The sequence below is a fragment of the Acinonyx jubatus genome, chromosome C2 (assembly GCF_027475565.1).
Source record: "Acinonyx jubatus isolate Ajub_Pintada_27869175 chromosome C2, VMU_Ajub_asm_v1.0, whole genome shotgun sequence".
NCBI lineage: Eukaryota > Metazoa > Chordata > Mammalia > Carnivora > Felidae > Acinonyx > Acinonyx jubatus.
In genome coordinates, this window is record NC_069384.1 from 58,465,656 (window position 1) to 58,484,811 (window position 19,156).

Sequence of the window (19,156 nt, forward strand, 5' to 3'; positions counted from 1 at the left end):
TATTTATTGTAAATTAATTAGTATTTATCATATTATTATCAAGACAATAACATGAGGACAGAAACTCTTTTTATTTACTTACTGATCATATCTCCAGCACCTAGTGCAGTGCCTGGCATATAATAGGTGCTCATTACATATTTGATGAGTTAACAAATGATGGAATCTAGCAGGGATGCCTTATCATCTATTGGATAACATACACTACAGTATTATACAGGAGGGTAGATAATAGTACAGTATATGAATACAGTCCTCATTTATTGGCCTCCCCTGGCTTCTACAGTTTAGCAAAATACATCCTAACCTCCTTGCTGTGCAACTAGACCAAAGGTGGGATTTCCACAGTTCTCTGGGAGGAGCGATGCCCTTGGATCAATTCAAGTCCTGTCTCACTTCCATGTTCTGTTTGCGCAATCTGAAAGACTAAGTAGCTGCTTAGTTCCCCAATCCACATTCCTTTTCTCCACTGGGATTTAAATCCTATTCTGAATCTAAACCCTGACACCCTGCCTAGCAGGAAGCTGGATCCTTTGGAGAGGATGCTACTTCACCCAGATCACCTGGAAACATGATGTCAGTCAGAATATTACAAGAACACAGAAAGTACTATTGCAACATCCCATCCACCGGACTGAATCCCCTTTAGTACTGATTTGGCGGATTTTCCTGGACTTTGACAGTTCCCTCTTGGACTCTATATATAATTTCCATTACAGCTCTACAAGGGAATTAGTTTTGCCTGGTGATGTGTACATCAACATCAACGCCAATGATCCGTGAGACTACCAGATACCGCGAGGAGTAAATGGGCCTGAATCCACCAGAACTTCACACGTTTGCTCCTTCGTTTGACACTCAAGGGCCACACAGCCCAGGTATCTTTTCACCTCTGTAAACCGTTAAACGGCCTCCCCACAGTGATACACAAGTCAAAGGCACAGTAGTCAGCGGGCCTGCGTGTGAAAGTCAACCACCAGCCTCCAATCCCCCGCCCCCACCTGCCTGCCCTGCGCCAGGAAACTCCAGCCCCCTTCTCCCTGGAATCAAAACTCTGAAGGAAACGGGTGAGTCCAGATGAGACTACAATTCCCATCAGGCGTAGCGGGAGCGGGATCACGCACGCGCAGACCAGACGCTGGCCCTATTGCCCAGCCGCGGGGCTTCTTGGAGAAGAAAATGGCAATACCGAGGCTGCGGCACGCCGTGAGGACGCTATTTGAGGTGCCAGCGGCGCTGCGGCGCTTGAGCCGAGCTTGCAGCACGTTCCACGCCTTCACGGACGTGCTCAGGCTGCCTAAGAGACAAATGACGAAGCTCGTGTTCCCACTGCAGGAACTCGAGCGGCAGCTCACACCAGACTCGAGGTTGGACCTTCACGTGAAGATCTTCGACCCGAGCCTGGAGGACATCTCCAAGGCGGAGGCCGTCTTCACGGCCACGTCCCGGAACCGCATCAGCTACCTCAGCTCCGCGGTGCGTCTCGACCACGCCCCAGACCTCCCCAGCCCTGAGGTGAGAGCCACCGCCGCCCTCTGGTCTTGAAGACTTGGACAGGCATATTGCCCTCACCTGTTCTTGTCACCGAACGGGAGAGAAAAGTCTAGCTTCGTGTGGACACATATAATTATTTTAGCCAAAAAAGCATATATAGTTAATAGTTATTTTGGTGATGAATATAGAAGATTTTAAAAGATTGTAAAAACCCAAACCAAGCGTACAAAAAAAATTAACTGGCCTTTTATTATCGTTTTCCTTTTTAATTAAAGTGGGGAAAGTATGCCGAGACAAATGAGACAAAGTGAGGAATATGAAAAGTTTAATAGTTTCATAAATGTGGTGGTCCTTACCAATATGTAATTTTCACTCAAGCCAAAGCTCCGGCCGTGCAAAAATAAGAATTATATATACATGGCAATGATGTAGGTTTTTTTAAAAACAACTTTAGTGAAGTTGCACGAGTGTGCATTTTAGGCTTGTCTTGCAGATCTCATTATCTATTTGCAGTAACTGCACCACTTCAGTGGAAACTTTCCTTCTAATCAGAACGGTTGTGGTAGTTTATGTAGTCAGAACTAAGGACGTAGGTAAATCATTTAATAATTACAAGACAGCATCGTGTTTCCACTTAGGCTCTTAATTACTGGACTTTTTGTGTAATTTGTTTTTTTAAATTCAGTTTTATTTAGACATTATCATTGGATTTAATCTGGCAAAGCTTTTGAAATATATGCAGGACTCAGATCAATTCATGTTGAAGGACTGACCCCAGTCTTGTGAAATATATAGTGCCCCTGTCCCCTGTGCACTAAGTACCACCCACTCATATTGATAAGCAGAAATGCCCTTACAGATTTCCAACCCCCCCCCCCCCCGCCCCCGGGGAGGGGGGCGGGTCATACTGCCTTCACTTAGAACCCTGATTGGTATTGTACCCCCTTCATACCATGTTAAGAAGCAGAGTCATGTATATTAATGGTTAGTATCAGGAACATTTTGTTTCTTTCTACACTATAGAGATCTAAAGGAGAAAAGCTTATTTGGAACAAGAGAGGTCAAGAGGAAGGAATAACCTCGTAATTACAATGGTATTGCAGTCTACTCTGGGAATTGCAGTGGGGAAATGCAGTTTCAGGCATGTAGTTGTACTGTAGAGTAAGTTTTGTTGAAATGCATCTAGTTTTTAACTTAAAAATTTGTAAATATGGAATGCTTAATGATTGTCACAGACATTCTTGAGTAGTATACTGTCATTAAAGGCACAGGTTCTGGAGATAGATGTCCTGAGTTCAGTTCCAGCTTCTTCACTTTCTAGCTGTATAATTTTGAGCCAATTATTTAGCTTCTCTCTGCCTCAAGTTTTAATCATTTGTAAAATGGGGATAATACTATTACCTCCCTTATAGGGATGTTGTAAAAAGTAAATCAGAAAATTCACATTATGTGCTTTGAACAGTACCTGGCATTGGAAATCATTCAATACGTGGTAGCTGTATGTTAGAATTTGAGGTTTGACTAAATGTAAGCCGCCTCGTTTTGTTTTGTTTTGTTTTGAATGTGTATTTATTTTTGAGAGAGAGAGCACAAGCAGAGGAGGGGCAGAGAGAGACAGGGACGGTGGATCTGAAGTGGGCTCTGCAGTGACAGCAGTGAGCCCAATGCGGGGCTCAAACTCACGAACTGCAAGATCATGACCTGAGTCAAAATCAGATGCTCAACCAACTGAGCCACACAGGTGCCCCATAGGCCACCTTTTTACATGGCTAGGCAAGACAGTAGTTTGACAGATTTTTGCAGCTAATACAACATATAATAAAAATGTATATATAAACCTAGTATTCAGTTAGCTTCTTTTTTTCCTTGTATAAGGTGTGTTTTATAGGCAGAAGCAATGTTGGAAAATCCTCTCTAATAAAAGCCCTTTTTTCACTGGTGCCAGAGGTTGAAGTCAGAGTCTCCAAAAAACCGGTATGTTGAAGGAAAGGGATGGGGAGGTGGAATTTAAAAGAAACAGTATATTGAAATGTAAAATTGTCTGAACTATCTCTGAAATTGACTAAAATAACTAATAAATGTTGAGAGGTACAAGAAACCATACTTGCTAAGTTCCTAGAACAGGTCTTCTTCTTCTTTTTTTTTTTTTTTTTAATGCTCATTTATTTATTTTGAGAGAGCACAAGCTGGGGAGGGGCAGAGAGCGAGGGAGAGAGAGAATCCCAAGCAGGCTCCACACTGTCAGCACAGAGCCCAGCGCAGGGCTCACACTCACGAACTATGAGATCATGACCTGAGCTGAAATCAAGAGTCAGACACTTAACTAACTGAGCCACCAGGGTGCCCCTAGAAAGGTGATTTCTTTCAAATAAGTAGTAAAGTAAGACATTTCATTAATGCCTGTATATTTCCCTGAAGAAAAAGAAAGTATGTCTGTATTTATTTTAGTAGTCTTGCAAGTTTCTTGAGGAAATCCTTTTGTCAGATCTTTTCCAAAGAGTTGCCATATAAAGTGTTCTTTTGCCATTCTATATTTACTTCTTTAAGAGTGATCATTTAGTTTTACGCTGATTTTAGAGGAAACCGTTTTGAATTATTTTTTTCCTCCTATAAGCTTTTATATCTTGCAAATTCCTTTTTCCCTTTCTTCCCCTATTCCCTCTCTCTTTATACATGGATATAAATATATATACATACATACACATATACAATTAGACAGACCCAGGTTTACCCAGGGCCGAATTATGTGATTATGTCAGCTAGTCTGCTGTAGTAACTTTCTGTCAGTTTTTAATTTTCTCTACTTCTTTCTCAGTGATGCAGACCGTACCAATATCTAAGATACCCTCTCCTTATTATTTTTTTTTTTTAACGTTTATTTATTTTTGAGACAGAGACAGAGCATGAATGGGGGAGGGTCAGAGAGAGACAGAGACACAGAATCTGAAACAGTCTCCAGGCTCTGAGCAGTCAGCATGAGCCCGACGCGGGGCCCGACGCGGGGCTCGAACTCACGGACCACGAGATCATGACCTGAGCCGAAGTCGGACGCTTAACCGACTGAGCCACCCAGGCGCCCCAGATACCCTCTCCTTAAAACTCACCCCCAGTTCCCTTCACCTTGTTATATATTCCCACCAACCTTGTGCTCACTGCCTCCCTTTCCTTGCATTGGAACCCTTCCATGAAGCTTCACTAGTCTTCTCTTGCTCCCCATTTCTTCATATAGTTGATTCCCTGGCTCCATCGCTGATGCCGATGATTGTTGTCATTCATGAAACCTCCTATGCTTATGCCTACTCTGTCTTACCAGATAACCCAGCTAAATTCTCATTTCTAGGTAGTGTGGTTCCCTTCTCTCTACTAGAGGACAATGGAAGAAATGTATTCTTTTTTTTAAATTTTTGTTAATGTTTATTTATTTTTGACGGAGAGAGAGAGAGACAGAGCATGAGTGGGGGAGGGGCAGAGAGAGAGGCAGACACAGAATCAGAAGCAGGCTCCAGGCTCTGAGCTGTCAGCACAGAGCCCAATGTGGGGCCTGAACTCACAGACCGCGAGATCATGACCTGAGCTGAAGTCGGACGCTCAACTGACTGAGCCACCCAGGTGCCCCTGGAAGGAATGTATTCTTGACATTCCTGATTTGTCATTTTCCTGTGGATAGACACATCAGCTGATGGGAACCTAAGCACTGTTTTATAAAATCTTTCCTCTGGAAGTATTTGTTCCGAGTTCCAAACAATTGACTTTTTAAATTTTATATCTTAACTGTTTGTTTTCTGATTAATAGTGTCATTGGACACAAAACCATGACTTTTTATCATCTTTACATCATTTTAGTTTAACACATATTTTATAGTGTTGTATATGCTTTTAAAAAATGGTTTAATGAAAACACAAAAACCATCTAATGAAACGTGCGAAACATCTGATCCTAGGGAAGGAGTAGTCTTGGCGTAATAAACTATCAGGCTTTGCATCTAGGTTTTATGAAAAACTGTATGACTGACAGTAAGTATTTTTAGTTTAGCCAGTCTATGCCATGAGACAGAGAATCCCAAGCAGGCTGTGCCACTGACAGCAGAGAGCCCAATGTAGAACTTGAACTCATGAACCATGAGATCATGACCTGAGCCCAAGTTAGACATCTAACTGACTGAGCCAGCCAGGTGCCCCAATTTATTTCTCTTTAAAGTGGAGATTTGTTATTCATCAGAGAATATTAACTAATACAGTCACACCATTACAGGGTAACTTTTTATTGAGACAGAGCTAATTAATGAAAAGACGCCAGCATAATTTGGCTACATATTCTTAATCCAGAGTTCTTAAATCATATAGATTCTCTTAAAAATGAATTGGAGGGAAGAAGTAGTATCATCGAAGCTTATCTCCAGCCACTTCTCTTTTATCTTCTTTGTCTGTATCATCATCAACCCAGCTAGGATTATATTCATAATACTTAGGCTTTTAATAAATTGAATAAAAATATTTTGAGTCATTAAATATATAAAGGACATATATACCTGTATATATTTGTATATTTTAGTTAAAATACAGTGCAGTATTGGTTTCAGGAGTAGAATTCAGTGGCTCTTCACTTATATATAACACCCAGTGCTCATCACAACAAGTGCCCTCATTAATACTCCTTAACCATCTAGCCCATCTCCCACCCACCTCCCTCCATCAACTGTCAGTTCTCTATTGTTAAGACTCTCTGGTGGTTAAGGACATATTTTAACAAAGCTTTTATTTTTCCATTTATTTTATCAGGGGCACACAAAGAAGATGAATTTTTTCAAAGTTGGAAAATATTTTACATTGGTGGACATGCCAGGTTATGGCTATAGAGCTCCTGAAGATTTTGTTGACATGGTAGAGACCTATCTAAAAGAACGAAGGAAGTAAGGAAAAAATTTTCTTGTAAGTTTAATCCAAAAGCACGTTTTCATTAATGGAATATTCTGCACCGTATGACTCTACATCATCAAGTGACTTCTTTTAGACGGTCCATTTTATTCTCATAATATTCTACAGTACAGCATGTAGGGCCAAGGTGTATACTGCTTGCTTAATTTTTTCTTGTAGATTAGCTTAATTTTAAATTTCAGTGTTTTCCTAAATTGAGACTATAACTAGTTTTTCAGCAGAGTTCACTAATGTTTTTATATCAAACTCTTAGCTGACTAATTTTGAAAATAAAGATTATTGGTTATTGTATTTACCACATTTAGATAAACTTCAGTGCATTTTAAAAATACTTCTGACACCACATCCTCAGTAAATGTAACTTTCTTTGGTCTCCATAGGTAGTCAAATGGCAGTTTTATGTTTCAAGCATTGCACAACATATAGAGAAATTAATGTTAAACTTTTGAATTATAAAAAAGTATAAGTATCTTGCTTGTAGCTTTACATAGAAACTAAGATGAAATATTTACACACAAAAAAATACAAAACATAATGTGTCTGGTTTCCATTATTTGTTAGTCTTAAAATAATATTTGAAAATTTAGACATTTTTGTGACAACATCGTTAATTGGCTTCATGTCTCTCCCACTAGAGTTCAAGCTTTTAAGGGAAAGGACTCATTCATCTTTGTATCTAGTCTTAGGCAGAGGATCTTAGGTTCAATACATGGTATTAAAATAAATTAATATTTAGTACATTTAGTTAATGAAAGTAACAGCATTGAGAGTTATTGGATTATAGAATGGACTTCCTAGTGAACTGAGAATTCCTTTTGCCTAAAGAAATTTTTAAATTTTGGAATGCAAAATTATTCAAAGGAAAATTTCTTAGGATAGTAAAGGTCAGGGGAGAAATGAATGAGTGTATTTTATATTGTCATTAATTTTTATTTCTGCATTCTTACAGTTTGATGAGAACATTTTTGTTAGTGGATAGTGTTGTTGGAATTCAAAAAACCGACAGTATTGCCATAGAAATGTGTGAAGAATTTGCATTACCTTATGTGGTAAGTGTTTCTTTCAAATCATGGTTGCAGTTAGAAATACCAGTTTGTGTGCATGTGTAAATGCGTGTGTGTGTGTTTGGTGAAAGAGCAGGTCTTGTCTCCGCAAGAGTCCCTTTTGACTAATCTTTTTGATTATCAGCCATTAAGACAAGTTCTGTGGTACTTTTATTCTCTTTTCTCTCCCTCAGCTTTAAGGTTTCAAATTATAGTCAAAGTAAAGTATTTTCAAGTTGTGCTCTTTCCTTTCATTTTTCTGTGGCAATATAAATATTTGTCTAAAACATGTTAGTAGTTCTTTAACAGCAGTTTGGCAAATAGTACTTATCAAAAATGTAAATGAAATTGCAACTGAAAATTCGCTAAAGTGATTTGCAATTTAAGAACCATTGCAAGAAAATAGGCTCCAGCACACACAAGTAGGATTTTTACATTCTTAAAGAAAACAAAATTTCTTTCAGGAATGTCTTACCAAGGCTTTTTCTGTTGTTTGTCCTAGAATAGAATACAGGTTAGTAGGTTGGTATCCACATTATTTTGCTTTGTGAGTTTTGCAGATAAGATAGCACTCTAAAGTTTCTTTCTAAGGAAGAGTGAAGAGTCCATTGACTATAATTTGGTTTCAAAAAAAGTTAGGAAACCACTAAAATGTAACAGTGGAGTTGAATGCAAATCAAACCATGTTACTAATCAGCAGCATTTTTGTATTCTTGAGGTTATGGAATTGGGGTTTGTAAAAGCTCTGTGAAGCATTAGTGATAACTAGTTAGTTATGAGAAGTCAAAGGTCTGATATAGTCCACATAGTAGAAAATACCCAAATAGTGCCAAACTGGTTTTATTAAGTGATACAGCATTCCTGATTTGGTATCATAGGTACCAGTTAGTGAAATTGTATATTTTTCTCAATTCAACTTTAAGGAAATAACTATTTTCTTCTTTGGAAAAGAGCTTGTGATAGAGGAATTATGTTTCCTTTTAAATATCAGCATATTTAGAGATAATAATAACAAAATATATAAATAAATATCAGCTTTTTTGCTTTTATGAGGAAAGATTGCCATTTGGAGGGATTCACAAGTAGTTAGAAACCACACACTTTCTGCTTCTCACTTCTTTTACCCTTAACATTTTTTATAACTGAAAAGCATAAATGATGAGTCAGGAAATATAATTTTATAGAAACTCCCCAGGAAAATATGATAGATCAAAGTCGTTTTAATTCATTTTATAATCATTCCTACAACTGTATCAGATACAAGATACAAAGAGCCTGATTTCTTTTTTTTTTTTTTTAATGTTTATTTATGTTTGAGAGAGAGAGACAGAATGTGAGTGGGGGAGTGGCAGAGAGAGAGGGAGACACAGAATCTGAAGCAGGCTCCAGGCTCCAGGCTGTCAGCACAGAGCCCAAAGCGGGGCTCGAACTCACAAACTGTGAGACGATGACCTGAGCGAAATTGGACACAACCAACTGAGCCACCCAGGCGCCCCAAATAGCCTGATTTCTAGGGGTTTTTCTTAACATTATTACATGTAAGACAGAACCATTTTGTAGGTCAAAAATGATGATGTTGGCATTTTTATATAGATCAGCCTGATAATGCTCACTGTGTATCTTAGTTAACATGAGATGTATAGTGATCATATGCAACATTTGTCATACATCAATTGCAAATATGACTCAAGGGTCCTTTTCACTGGTCTTGAATCCATGATATTATGGCCCTGTGTAGTTAAAGCACTATTAAATAGAAATACATAGTATATGCTTTATCCATTGTATACATGTTTTTGTTTTGTTTTTTTTTAATGTTCATTTACTTATTTTGAGAGAGAATCCCAAGCAGACTCCGTGCTGTCAACACAGAGCCTGATGCAGGACTCGATCTGACAAACTGTGAGATCATGACTGGAGCTGAAATCAAGAGTTGGACAGTTAACTGACTGAGCCACCCAGGCACCTCAGTATATTGTATATATTCTTATTTAATATTCATGGTAACTCCTTTAGGGGGTGTTGCTTTTATTTTATAGATGAAGAAACAAGAGAGATTAAGAAACTGATAAGGATCTACTAGTTACTAAAAATTTGTAGTGAAAAATGTGCAAAACTGTGTATTAAAAGATACTTTATTTCTAATGCTTAAATATTTGTTTTCTTACAGATGGTATTAACAAAAATTGACAAATCTTCCAAGGGACATCTTTTAAAACAAGTGCTTCAGATCCAGAAATTTGTTGACAGAGAGACACAAGGATGTTTTCCTCAGTTGTTTCCTGTAAGGTAAGAGTTGAATTGTTTTTATTACTTTTATGTACTAACAACCTTTAGTATTAAACAGTGTTTCTTAGATTGAGGTATTACTTAACATAAGAGGAGTTTGGAAAGCTATGCATTTAGCCATGATTTATTGGCTCAATCCATCAGCACTTTTGTTTTTTCCTTCCCTCTAGTTTGTCTTCTTCTACAGGCTCTTGCTAGATTTTCCCTAGGTATCTTCATTTTCTTTCTGCCTCAGCCTAGCTCAACCCTAGACTACAGAAGTGAAAACTTTTTACTTCTTAAAATCAGCTAAATAGCAACCACAATATACTACCATGCTTTTCTCGGTTTCAGAGAAAAGCAAATTATCTTTATGGTACAAAGCTCATTCGGGCTGTGAGGGATAAACATTTTTCTTTAAAAGGACCATATGTAAAGAAGAAGTGCTTCATATAAGTTAGAATTAAGCACTGGTAGCAGACAAAATGATGATTTCTTTAGCTGGCGATTTTGAGCTAGTTGATGTTGTTTAGTGATGAAACATGAGTCTATACTTTGAGCATATACCTGGGATGTAGTAGGTTACTTGTACTAGAGCACAGATAAAGTGCCATTCCCGTATGATTTTCTCTCTCTTAACTTCTTTGTGGAAGGCACTATGGTATTTGCTATGAGAAATAAGACCAACTAATACTTGGTTGTATATAAAACTGTCCCGTAATCATTCATTCAAAGTCCTGCCAATCCAGATCACATTTAAATTGTTTGTAGTTGTGAACATGCCTGTCAAAATCCTTCATTCATTCATTCCTACAAAATGGTCTTCTCTCTTGACTTTCATTCAAGGGTTTAACCTGTTTATTTGTCTATATCCTATCTATATAATAGAGACTCCTAGGGGCAGGAATGAAATCCTACTTCTTACAGCCCTGAGCATTGTCATAGCAGGACAGGTGTTTATTCTGTTTAATAAGAAGGAAGTGAGACCTCAGCTAAAAAAGCAGCAAAAACATAAGATGGGCAGATTATGGCTTAATAGCAACATTTATTGGGAAAAAAGTTTTAGTTGACTGTAAGCTGAATTTGAATTGACAGTATAATGGGGCTGGGGAAAAACTGACAATGTTTTCTTGACCTATATTAATAGAATTATAGTGTCCCAAACAAGGGAATGATCAAGCAGTAGTCCCACACTGCTGTGAGCTATATGCCATCAGATGAGTCAGGTTAGGTTGTGACTTGACATTAAGAGAAACTAGAACTATCTGAAAACAGATGGTCTTGGGGAAGGTTACATCACTACATCACTCATAAGACTTAACTGATCCTCACAATAAACATCTCTATTTCTAGTTAAGGTTGCAAGTCAAAGAAGTGAAGTGAATTGCAGAGAGGTATCTGTTTAAATAGAGCATGGACTTTGGGGTCAGAGAGCCTTTATTTTGCATGATTCTTCTTATTTCTTGACCATAGATTTTAAAGTAACTTATTTCATTTTTTGAGCCTGTTTTCTCACTAGTGAAAATATGATTATTAGAAGGATTAAATACAATGTATTGTGACAGATATACACACAGCCACATAATAAATGTTAGTTTCTTTTCTTGCCAAAAGTCAGTCAGTAAGTGGCAGGGTTAGGCCAACAACCCAGGTTATCAGATTCCCAGTACTTTTTAGAAACATTCTCTTCTTGAGACGTGTCAGCATTCTCTGCTGCATGACCTTGGAATCACTGCTGCCATAGTACTCACCATAAGTGACCAAGGCTCTGCAGAAGCCATACAACACTCAAAGGCTAAGACTTGAGATGCGGGATCTGGTGACTTTCAAGAACTTCACCATTCACTATACCATAGTGACCACATACAGGAATTTGTCAGACTGTATTCTGTACCTCTCAAAACCCAATTCAGAAAGTAGAGTTGTATACATTTGTTGGTCTTATGTGCATGACCAAGTCCTAGTCCATCCCTCCAGAAAGAAGTTTGGCCTGTTCACAAAATAATTATTATGAGAAAGTCTGGTTTTGTTTCCTTCTTTTCTTATATCATCTTTATAAAAGAAAGGTGGGAGTATAGTCCAGCAGGCTTTGGCCTTTAAGGCTGTAGGCAAAAGCTAAATGCTAAACTTCATGACAGAACTCTGCCCCAGTTGAGTAGAAATGTATAAATGGTGAAAGACCCCTAAAGATTATTGCTGGGATCAGTCTGTTTTTATAACTGGCATGGAAGAAATATGTAAGTAGGTAGAGTGCAATTGCTCTCTATGTAGTGGGATTCCAAGCAAAGAGAACGTACTCCAAGAATAGAATTACAGTAGTTGACAGAAATGTTGCAGATAAGTTCAAGATGCCATAATTAGCGTGTGGACTACCCAGCTTGTGTCTCTCCTTTAAACCATATAGCTTCATTTATGACCCAGGAATCATTATGGGCTGTTTTCAAGCAGGCAGTTTTGGTTAAAAAGTCTAAAATGCTGTACTTTATCAAGAACGGAATTAGCAGTGCAGTAGAAAATACTCTCCCTGTTTTATGTATAGGTATATACCACTCCTGTACCCATAAAAGTCATAGTGTATCCATAAAGTCCATGTATCCTGAGAAACCGTGTGCTCACTTCCATGCTGACAAATGGATGGATGCATATGGATGGATATAGTAAGACAGGTAGATAATAACAGACATAGTAATGGTGATGATGATTTTTAAAAATAATGAAAAAATGGTCTAAGTTATCAAGGTTATTGAATCTTTGTCACAAAAAGGACAAACTAAAGAGATCGAAACTTTTAATCTGGGAAATAAAAACCAAAATAGAAGATGTTCCAGTGGCATTTTTCACAGAAATAGAACAGTCTTAACATTTCTATGGAATCCCAAATAGCCAAATCAGTCTTACAAAGGAAGAACAAAGCTGAAGGTATCATAGTCCCTGATTTCAAATGATGTAATAAATCTATAGTAATCAAAACAGTATGGTACTGGCATAAAAAAAGGCACATAGATCAATGGAACAGAATAGGGAGCCCAGAAATAAACCCACACACATATGGCCACTATGACAAAGGAGCCAAGAATATACAGTAATAACTGGGCATTGTCTTTAATAAATGGTGTTGGCAAAACAGGACAGACATATGCAAAATAATGAATGCGGTAATGAATACAATTCAGCCATAAAAAAGAATGAAATCTTACATCATACACAAAAATTAATTCAACATGGATTAAGGACTTGAATGTAAGGTGTGAAACAATAAAACTCCTAGAAGAAAACATAGGCCCTTAACGTCAGACTTGGCAATGATATTTTGGATGTGACACCAAAGGCAAAGGCAACAAAAGCAAAAATACACAAGTGGGACTACACTGAACTATAAAAAGCTTTGCACAGCGAAGGAAACCATCTTCAAAATGAAAAGGCAACCTACTGAATGAAAGAAAGTATTTGCAAATCATATATCTGATAAGGGGTTAACATCTAAAATACAAAACTCGTACAACTCAATAGCAGAGACAAAAAAAAAATCTGATAAAAATGGGCAGAGGATCTTAATAGACATTTTTTCCAAAAAAGACACACACATGGCCAAAAGAAAAAAGGTGAAAACATGAAAAGATGTTTAGCATCAGTAATCATCAGGGAAATGCAAATCAAAACCACAATGAGATACCACCTCATACCTGTTAGAATGGCTATTATCAAAAAGCCCCCCTGCCCCCAAATAAGGCAAGAAATAACAGCCTTTGGTGAGAATGTGGAGAAAAGGGAACCCTTTGCACTGTTGATGAAATTGGTACAGCCACTATGGAAAATAGTGTGAGGTTCCTCAAAAAATTAAAAATAGAACTGCCATATAATCCAACAATACCACTTACAGGTATTTACTTGAAGGATACAAAAACACTAATTTGAAAAGATACCTGCACCCCCATGTTCACTGCAACATTATTTACAGTAGTTAAAAAATGGAAAAAACCTAAGTGTCCACCTATAGATGAATGGACAAAGAATGGGAAAACACACACACACACACTGGATACAATTCAACCATAAAAAGAATGAAATCTTGCCATTTGTGACAACATGGGTGGATATTTGGGGCATTATGCTATATGAAATACATCAGGCAGAGAAAGACAAGTTACCATAAGATCTCACTAATATGTAGAGTTTGAGAAATAACAAAACAAGATCATAGATACAGAGATTAGTGGTTGTCAGAGGTAAAGGATGGAGGATGGGAGATATGGGTGAAGGGGATCAAAAGGTTCAAATTTCCAGTTATAAAATAAGTTATCAAGATGTAATGTGCAGCATGGTGACCACAGTTATTAATACTGAATTGCATATTTGAAAGTTGATAAGACAGCAGATCTTAAAAGTCCTCATCGCAAGAAAAATTATAATGATGTGACAGGTGGTGACAGATGTTAACTAGACTTACTGTGATTACTTCACGATATATACAAGTATTTAATCATTATGTTATACACCTGAAGCCAATGTTACGTGTCAGTTATACCTCGATTTAAAAAAAAAAAAAAAAAGCACTTTGTGAAGTAAAAGGCAAAGTAGTAATACATTGAAATTTTTAGAATCCTGAAGGAAATCGATCTGATACTATGGATCATCAGAATACAACAGGTTGGTGGGAGAGAGGAAATGCAGGACAAACTAAGACATTCCGTTTCATACATGGAACTCAAGAGTTTTTAAACAGTTCTTAAGTTGGATGAAGTCAAATCTGTTACTATATCTGAAGTAAAGAAGAAAATGATTTTTCTTTTTTTTTCACAGTTCTGTGACCTATTCTGGAATCCATCTGTTGAGATGCTTTATAGCAAATATAACAGGAAATCTTAAGACTGATGGCCTGTAGTTTAGCTGAAGATTCAAAATTCTCTATGCCAACTGGAGTTTTGAACATCAAAAATTTCAACATTTTTTTATATTAAATATAATTTATTGTCAAATTGGTTTCCGTACAACACCCAGTGCTCATGCCAACAGATGCCCTCCTCAATGCCCATCACCCACTTTCCCCCCTCCCCCACTCCCCATCAACCCTCAGTTTTGTTCTCAGTATTCAAGAGTCTCTTATGGTTTGCCTCCTTCCCTCTCTGTAACTTTTTTCCCCCTTCCCCTCCCCCCTAGTCTTCTGTTGAGTTTCTCAGGATCCACACATGAGTGAAAACATATTGTATCTGTCTTTTTCTGCCTGACTTATTTCACTTAGCATAATACTCTCCAATTCCATCCACGTTGCTACAAATGGCCAGATTTCATTCTTTCTCATTGCCAAGTAGTATTCCATTGTATATATAAACCACATCTTCTTTATCCATTCGTTCGTTGATGGACATTTAGGCTCTTTCCATAATTTGGCTGTTTAAAGTGCTGCTATGAACATTGGGGTACAAGTGCCCCTGTGCATCAGCACTCCTGTATCCCTCGGGTAAATTCCTAGCAGTGCTATTGCTGGGTCATAGGGTAGATCTATTTTTAATTTTTCAACATTTTTTTTTAATGTTTTGTTTTTGAGGGAGAGACAGAGAGACAGAGTGTGAGCAGGGAAAGGGCAGAGAGAGAGGGAGACACAGAATTTGAAGCAGGCTCCAGGCTCTGAGTTGTCAGCACAGAGCCTGACGTGGGGCTCAAACTCTTGAACCGCATGATCATGACCTGAGCTGAAGTTGGACGCTTAAACAACTGAGCCACCCAGGTGCCCTTCAACATTATTTTAAATGCTGTGCGTCTGTAATTTGCAGAAGGATCATTTCAGCTGTAAAACTTGCATCTTCCCAAAGCAAGTATGAATTTGTGCCTGGGGGAAAATGTTTATAAATAATTTAATTATGCTGTTCATTAGAACAAATAGTGTTCTATTTTAACAGTTCCTATTTTAACAGGGCTCCTGTTTTAACAGACTGACAAGAGCACATAGAAGTCCATAATATGGAAACCTATTTACTACTGTGTAGAGAATGGTTTGCCGTGTTTTTATTGGGCTTTTGTCTTTTAAAGACAATGTCTATTACCTACATTTAAATAATAAAATGGACTAGGTTAAAAGGGGCTACTTTTCTATTAAGCACTATTGGTAGATGGAAGACCATTGCTCCTCTCTATGCTTATAAGTTATCTTTTTTCTTAGACTTTGTATATATTCTTGATAAAATCTCAGTCCATGCTCAAACACCAGTCATTTCAGGCTGGGATCATTCACCTTCAGGTGAACACGGTATTCAGAATCAGAAGACCAGAATTCAAGTTTCAGTTCTAATATTTATTACATTGGGCTTTGGGCATGTTACTTGATTTCTCTGCACTTTATTTATAATTCACAAAGCTATAAAGATTACAATGGTATTATATGTGTAAAGGATACCTTTATGTTTTGTGTATTTGTAAAGTAAACCAACCCAAGAATGCAGCAAAATTCAGATTTATCACAGAAAACCTGTTGTCATTGAGGAGATAACATTTTCTCTAGTAAAAGGCAAAAAACAAAACCAGTTTTAAGTGAGAAAACTGATATTTACAAAAGGCAAGAGAAAAAAGTTAATGAGACAGTTTAGAATTGGTACAGTAAGATTCAGAATGGAAAGATAAAGCGTGAACAGAAAAGGTTTTTATGAAGATGCTATGGACCTATTCATGTAAATGGCTTAGCTTCTCAAAGTGAGGCTGAGTATTAAAAGATTACAGCAGTAGCACTAGATAAAAACTTAAGGCTGTAAACAACTTTGTGACTTTTTTAGGAAATTCAGTATTTTCAGTTTTACGGTTGATAGCACTGGTTTATTCTAAAAGCGGTGTTTTAAGCTAAAAACAAAAACAAAAATAATTTTATGCAAGCATTCACAAAGCAAAACATATGGTGACAATAGAACGATCTTAGAAGTCAACATTTTGCTTGCCAGTGTCACTGTACTGCTTGTCTTAGCCTTTGTTCTCCTAAAAGCAGAGCCCAAGACAAAAGTTTGCATGCAGTCATTTATTTGGGAAGTGATCCCAGGGAACGGGAGCAATAGAGAGAGCAAACAGAAGAAAGGAAAATCAATCAAAGATGAAGGAGTTGGACATCACATAAGTACTAGTGCTTGATCTTGATGGACCTTCTTTGGAGCCTTATGAAATGTGCCTCTGAGTTGTCTTTGAAGTGGGAGAAGGTGGCTCCATGCCTCTTCCAACTTGTGGGTGCCCAGTGCCAAGAAGTTCCTTCAGCTTGTCAGAAGGAGCAGAGAGGAGGCGAAGTGTGGTTATCCACTCCTACTGTAAACTGTTGCCACAGCAGTGGCTGAAGGAAGAAGGCCAAGAGGATTTGGCATGGGAGATCTCAGCACAGTGCTATCAGGAACAACCTATTGTAATGCTACCAGAACAGTAAAATTGATATTCACTCTGATGATACTAACAGTAGTTTCTAACCTAGTTTACTAGAAAGTTGTAGTTTGTATATTTTAAATTTAATTATATTATTATATATATTAGATTTCATTTTCATTAGAATTTTAAATTGTTTGGAAAGATTAACATCTAGAATACTGCATTTCTTACAAATATGTATAAATTATCACATTGTAGACACATGTGAGGCTTTTTTACTATTTCCCCCAGAATTCTAAGGAGCAAGAGAGGGGGAAAGGGAGGAGATGAAGAATCTTACTCCAAAGAAACATTAATGAAGTACAAAAAAGTGTTAGGCCTATAGTCCAATCCAGGCTTTATAGTGTTATCTCCTTAACTCACTGAACACTGGTTTTTCCAATAAGGGATAATCTCCAAAGTCTCTTTCAACTGTAAAAGTTTATGATTCTTGAACAATAATGCCACTTCAGATGAAGCAATCCAAGCCCAGGGAAACTAACTCATTGGAGTCATAAACAAATAAAAGCAGAAGCAAGACTGGCCCTTAAATCTTAGAATCATAGAAGCTGATGGCTATTTTTAGACTTGTCCTGAATGAGTATTATCCATGTTTTAAGGTACTAAGTAGCTACTACCTACTCTGTAGGAATCCAGGAAAAATATATACAATGAAAAGGGACTAGAAATTTATTAAGAACTTTGAATTAAATCAGGATATTTAGCAAGGCTCCAGGAAAGAAGCTAAAGCAGTGTTTAACTGCTTTGCAGGTTGTGTGCATCAAAATCACCTGAGCTCCTTGCTAAAAATGCAGGCTTCTGTCCCCAGCCCCTGGCTGTGTTTATCAGTCTTTCAGAAGGGAATCCCCATTTTTAAACCACCCACCAAGTGATTCTCAAAACAGCCTCAAGTGTAGACAAGTGGGAAAATGTGCAAAAAAACAATAGGGCTAGATAAGGAGTGGAAAGGAAATAAAATGAAGATGGCCAAGGAAAAGAAGGATGCGGTATATACTAGGGCACTGTTTTATTTTTCTCTACATCCATATATAACATAAAACTTAAGGCTACAACCTACTTAACAAATAGAATAGTACTGACCTAGTTTTAGTAAACTAGAACACTTGAAAAATACATCAAACCTTGTATCATTGAAAACACATAAGATTTATCCTCTCTGAGTAATGGTACAAACAGTATACAACTATCAGATGACAGCATCAGCACCAAATTATAAATTTATGTGTGCCCTCACCACTGGGTCTATTTTGTGTAAACTAAGCTTTCTTTTTCTTCTTCTTCTTTTCTTTTTTTTTTAACTTATTTTGAGAGAGAGAGAGAGAGAACAGGGGAGGGCAGAGAGAGAGGGAGACAGAATCCCAAGCAGGCTTTGCACCATCAGCATGGAGACCCACAAAGAGCTCAAACCCACAAACTGTGAGATCATGACCTGAGCCAAAATCAAGAATGCGGTACTTAACCGACTGAGCCACCCAGGCACCCAATAAGCTTTATTTTTCATTTGACTTCCTCATCTACTTCTATTTTGTTATCTTGTACTTCATGTATAACCATACGCCACTGTACGTCCTTTTTGGAGAAAAGTCTATGTGGAATTAATCACTGGCACCCAAATAAATAAACCAAAAAAAAAAAAAAAATCCCAGAAACTTTTGGAGATCTTCAAAAGCATTTTAATATGCCTTTCTGTGAGGTATGGTGAAAAGATGAAGTGAAATAATGGTTGTGACCAGTCCCTGATAATACACTTAGTGGCAAAATTTTTTAGTCCTTTTTGATGATTAATTCTAACATATAATCAAGAATTATATGCACAACCATTAGAAGCTACAAACCTTGGTGTTCAGAGGGGAACTTACCTAAAATGGAGCCATAAGACCAAAGTGACCTTTTAAGTACTCCTTGATACTTTGCTTTCCATCCCAGCCCATCCCCATATATCTAAGGCACAGAGTAGGTTTTTATCAACCTAATTACTCAGTTCTTAATTCCCTGGTAAATCATAAAATTATTCAGTTTTTAAG

General features: G+C 37.5%; 1 protein-coding gene across 7 annotated transcripts in view; it reads left to right on the forward strand.

The window, feature by feature from the left end:
• Nucleotides 1-747: 747 nt before the first annotated feature.
• GTPBP8 (GTP binding protein 8 (putative)) overlaps nt 748-19,156 on the forward strand; it is a 150,104-nt gene continuing 131,695 nt past the window's right edge. For 3 of the 7 annotated variants that reach the window (XR_008297663.1, XR_008297662.1, XM_053220862.1), the window contains exons 1-5: nt 751-1,515; nt 3,370-3,468; nt 6,274-6,404; nt 7,379-7,478; nt 9,643-9,761. Coding sequence is in view for 5 of the 7 variants with exons in the window: in XM_053220862.1 (XP_053076837.1) it covers nt 1,078-1,515; nt 3,370-3,468; nt 6,274-6,404; nt 7,379-7,478; nt 9,643-9,761 (887 nt within the window). In the remaining 2 variants the exon portion in view is untranslated. Of the gene's footprint in view, nt 1,516-3,369; nt 3,469-6,273; nt 6,405-7,378; nt 7,479-9,642; nt 9,762-14,540; nt 14,898-16,710; nt 18,773-19,156 lie in introns of those variants that run through there. The other 4 variants (XM_053220861.1, XM_015069204.3, XM_015069205.3 and 1 more) reach the window with 4 other exon arrangements.